This window comes from Anser cygnoides, chromosome Z (genome assembly GCF_040182565.1).
Source record: "Anser cygnoides isolate HZ-2024a breed goose chromosome Z, Taihu_goose_T2T_genome, whole genome shotgun sequence".
In the NCBI taxonomy this organism is placed as follows: Eukaryota; Metazoa; Chordata; class Aves; order Anseriformes; family Anatidae; genus Anser; species Anser cygnoides.
Genome location: NC_089912.1, coordinates 44,572,256 through 44,574,940, shown reverse-complemented (window position 1 = coordinate 44,574,940; position 2,685 = coordinate 44,572,256). Strand labels below are relative to the sequence as shown.

General features: G+C 57.2%; 1 protein-coding gene across 1 annotated transcript; it reads right to left on the bottom strand.

The window, feature by feature from the left end:
- Nucleotides 1-285: 285 nt before the first annotated feature.
- Nucleotides 286-1,911, bottom strand: LOC136789067 (E3 ubiquitin-protein ligase Topors-like). The gene is made up of 2 exons (XM_066988479.1): nucleotides 1,205-1,911; nucleotides 286-971 (listed from the first exon to the last, which is right to left on the bottom strand). The coding sequence occupies exon 2, from the start codon at nucleotides 940-942 to the stop codon at nucleotides 304-306; it is 639 nt and encodes a 212-aa protein (XP_066844580.1). The 5' UTR covers nucleotides 943-971; nucleotides 1,205-1,911; the 3' UTR covers nucleotides 286-303.
- Nucleotides 1,912-2,685: the final 774 nt, after the last annotated feature.

Genomic DNA, 2,685 nt, shown 5'->3' with positions numbered 1-2,685 from the left:
GCCATCCCCAGGGATGGGGCTGTCAGCATGGCCGTGTTTATGGCAGCTGAGCTCTGTGCAGGTCTTGAGGACCTGCCACCAACCTGTGGGGTCAGAGGGCTTGTGCACCACTGGGCCGGTGCTGGGAAGGAGGAGTCTGGGAGAGCAGCATGGAGACATGCTCTGTTGTGGCATTTATGCTACACCAAGTCAGCAGTCAGACCCGGAAATTTCCTCCCCTGCTGAGTCAGTGGCGGAAACCATTCCCTAGTGTGGGTTGTTCTGTTAGTTTAAAAAACACTCCCCTGAATGTCACCCAGATGTTTATTGGAGGTAACAGAAGTCAAGCCGCAGAGCTCGCCGCAGCACTGTTCTGAAGCTGGCGCGAGGTGCGGCCGTAGGGCCGGCCGGGTGCTGCCCTGTACTCAGCCGGGTTGGCTCCCCAGAAGTGCCGGATGTGGGAGCCTGCTGGGAGGTGGTGTTGGAGGGCCCCCGAATGGCATCTTCTCCGGATGCTGGGTCACGTCCCACAGGCCTCCTTCCGGGTGCTGAAGGGCTGTGGTCAGCGGTCGAGTTGTGTGGGCTGGACTGCCGGTGCGGGGACCTGCTCCGGTCCCTCTCTCTGGCCACGTCCCTGCGGCGACGGGTGGAAGAGACGACGACGTATTCCTGGTAGTCATCGTCCGCTCGCACCGAGTGCAGGAGCCGGTGGAAGGGCCGCCTGCAGATGGGGCACGTGGCTTTCCTCTCGGCCCACTGCTGGATGCAGTCCAAGCAGAAGCGGTGCAAGCAGAAGGCCACGTAGGCTGCTTTCTCGATGTCATTCATGCAGATGGGACACAGGAGGTCTTCTGCTGTCTCCAACGGCCTGGCCTGCTGCTGCTGGCTGGCGCCGGCAGTCACGCCTAAGGCGCACTCCTCCATAGCTTTCTGGGCACCCGCTGCCATGTCCTGCCCCGACATCTTTGCCACGTGCCTGACCTTGTCTGGTGCTAGGAGGGGAAAAAGAAAGGGAGCCTCAGCTGAGGGAGAGGGTAGGAAAGGGCCTCCCAAAGGGGCTCCCTGTGGCTTGAGAAGCAGCAGCAGTCCTGTGGGACAGCCAGCCTCCAGCCTTGCCTTCCCCCGTCAGCTCTGGGGCTCTGGGGAAGAGCCGGGGTGTCCACGACCCCTGATCTCCACGTGCTCTCTCCCTGAGGCCCTGTATGACTGGGGTGAACTGAGGTACCTGACGAAGGTGCTCAGGGACGGTGGAGAAACTCTCCAGGAATCTTCAGCGCTGCCAAAGACCTTGGCCCCCTCCTGGGACAGCCGCCGTGTGGGACCCACACACAGCACCCTGCAGCTGTCAGCGTGGAGAGGAGCGCTGCAAGAGGCTGCCTTTGCTCTGCGCCCAGAGCCGCTGCTCTCCAAAAGCCACAGCTCGAAGCACAAGCCACGGTCCTGCAGGAGCTGTCACGCCTCGCGTGTGCACCCGCAGGAGCTCCTGGACAAAAGGCACGGGGACAGAGCCTACAGCTGCTGAAAAGCACTGAGGTCACGGGCAGTCACAGTCGCTGCTTGGCGACATCACAGAGGTCTTTGGGGCTGCCCAGCGAGGAAGACCCATGTTCCCAAGGGGGAAAGCCTGCTGCGCAGGACGTGGGCCATCTTCTGGTGGCCTTGTGGGTGGGTTTTAACCTTAGGTCTGTTGGGTCCTGTGAGGAGAGGCTGGTGCCCCTGAGCACAAAGGCCTGGCGATGGGCCCATGCAGGCAGGGGGGCCTTAGTGACCGTGTTAGCGCCAACAGAGCACCCTGACTCAGCTGCTTCAAGGTCTGTCAGAGGAGAAGGGCTCGCCCTTGTTGCCAGTGGGAAAGCCCCAGACAGAGACACTAGGATGGCTGAGGTTTGATGGGAGCCCCAGCGGTCATCTAGTCCAACACTCCTGCTCAAGCAGGTTCACCCAGCGCAGGTTGCCAAGGAAGATGTTCAGATAGCTATAAAAGAATCTCCAAGGATGGAGAATCGATCACCTCTAGGGGAAACCTGTGCCAGTGCTCAGCACCTGCACAGTAACGAAGTGCTTGTTGATATTTAGATGGAACCTCCTGTCTTTCAGTGTGTGCCCACTGCATCTTGCACTGTCAGCAGGTACCACCTCAAAGAGCCTTGCTGTCTGTTTACAGTCTCCTTTCAGCTATTTGGATGCCTTGATGAGATCCCCTACAATCTTCTTTTCTCCAGGCTAAAGAAAGCTATCTTCACAGCCTTTCCTCCTATGGGACGTGCTCCAGTCACGTCATCATCTATGTGGTCCTTTTCTGGACTGTCTTTGCTTGCTCCATTGTGTAGTGAGGAGCCCTAGACTGAACGCAATACTCCAGTGGTGGCCTCAGCAGTGCTGAGATGAGATGGTAATGATCATTTCCCTCCATCTGCTCACAAGACCTCCCCTTATACATTCCAGGAGACTTCTGTGCACTTTTGCACTCAGGCCACAGTGCTTGCCCTTGTTCAACTCATTCTGAACCAGGCCCTATGTGCATTTTTCTGCAAAGCTGCTTTCCGTCTGTTCAGTCTCCAACATGTACTGATGCATGGGGTTATTCCTTCCCAGGTGAAGAAATTTGCATTTCCCTTTGTTGAAATTCATGACTACTTGCCCATTTTTCCAACTTGCTCTGGCCTTTTTTTTTTCTTTTATCTATTTTTTTTCTTTTTCTCAGTT

Bases quoted from the DNA above. Each gene is read 5' to 3' on its own strand.
- LOC136789067 (XM_066988479.1), bottom strand. From the start codon at position 942: ATGTCGGGGCAGGACATGGCAGCGGGTGCCCAGAAAGCTATGGAGGAG.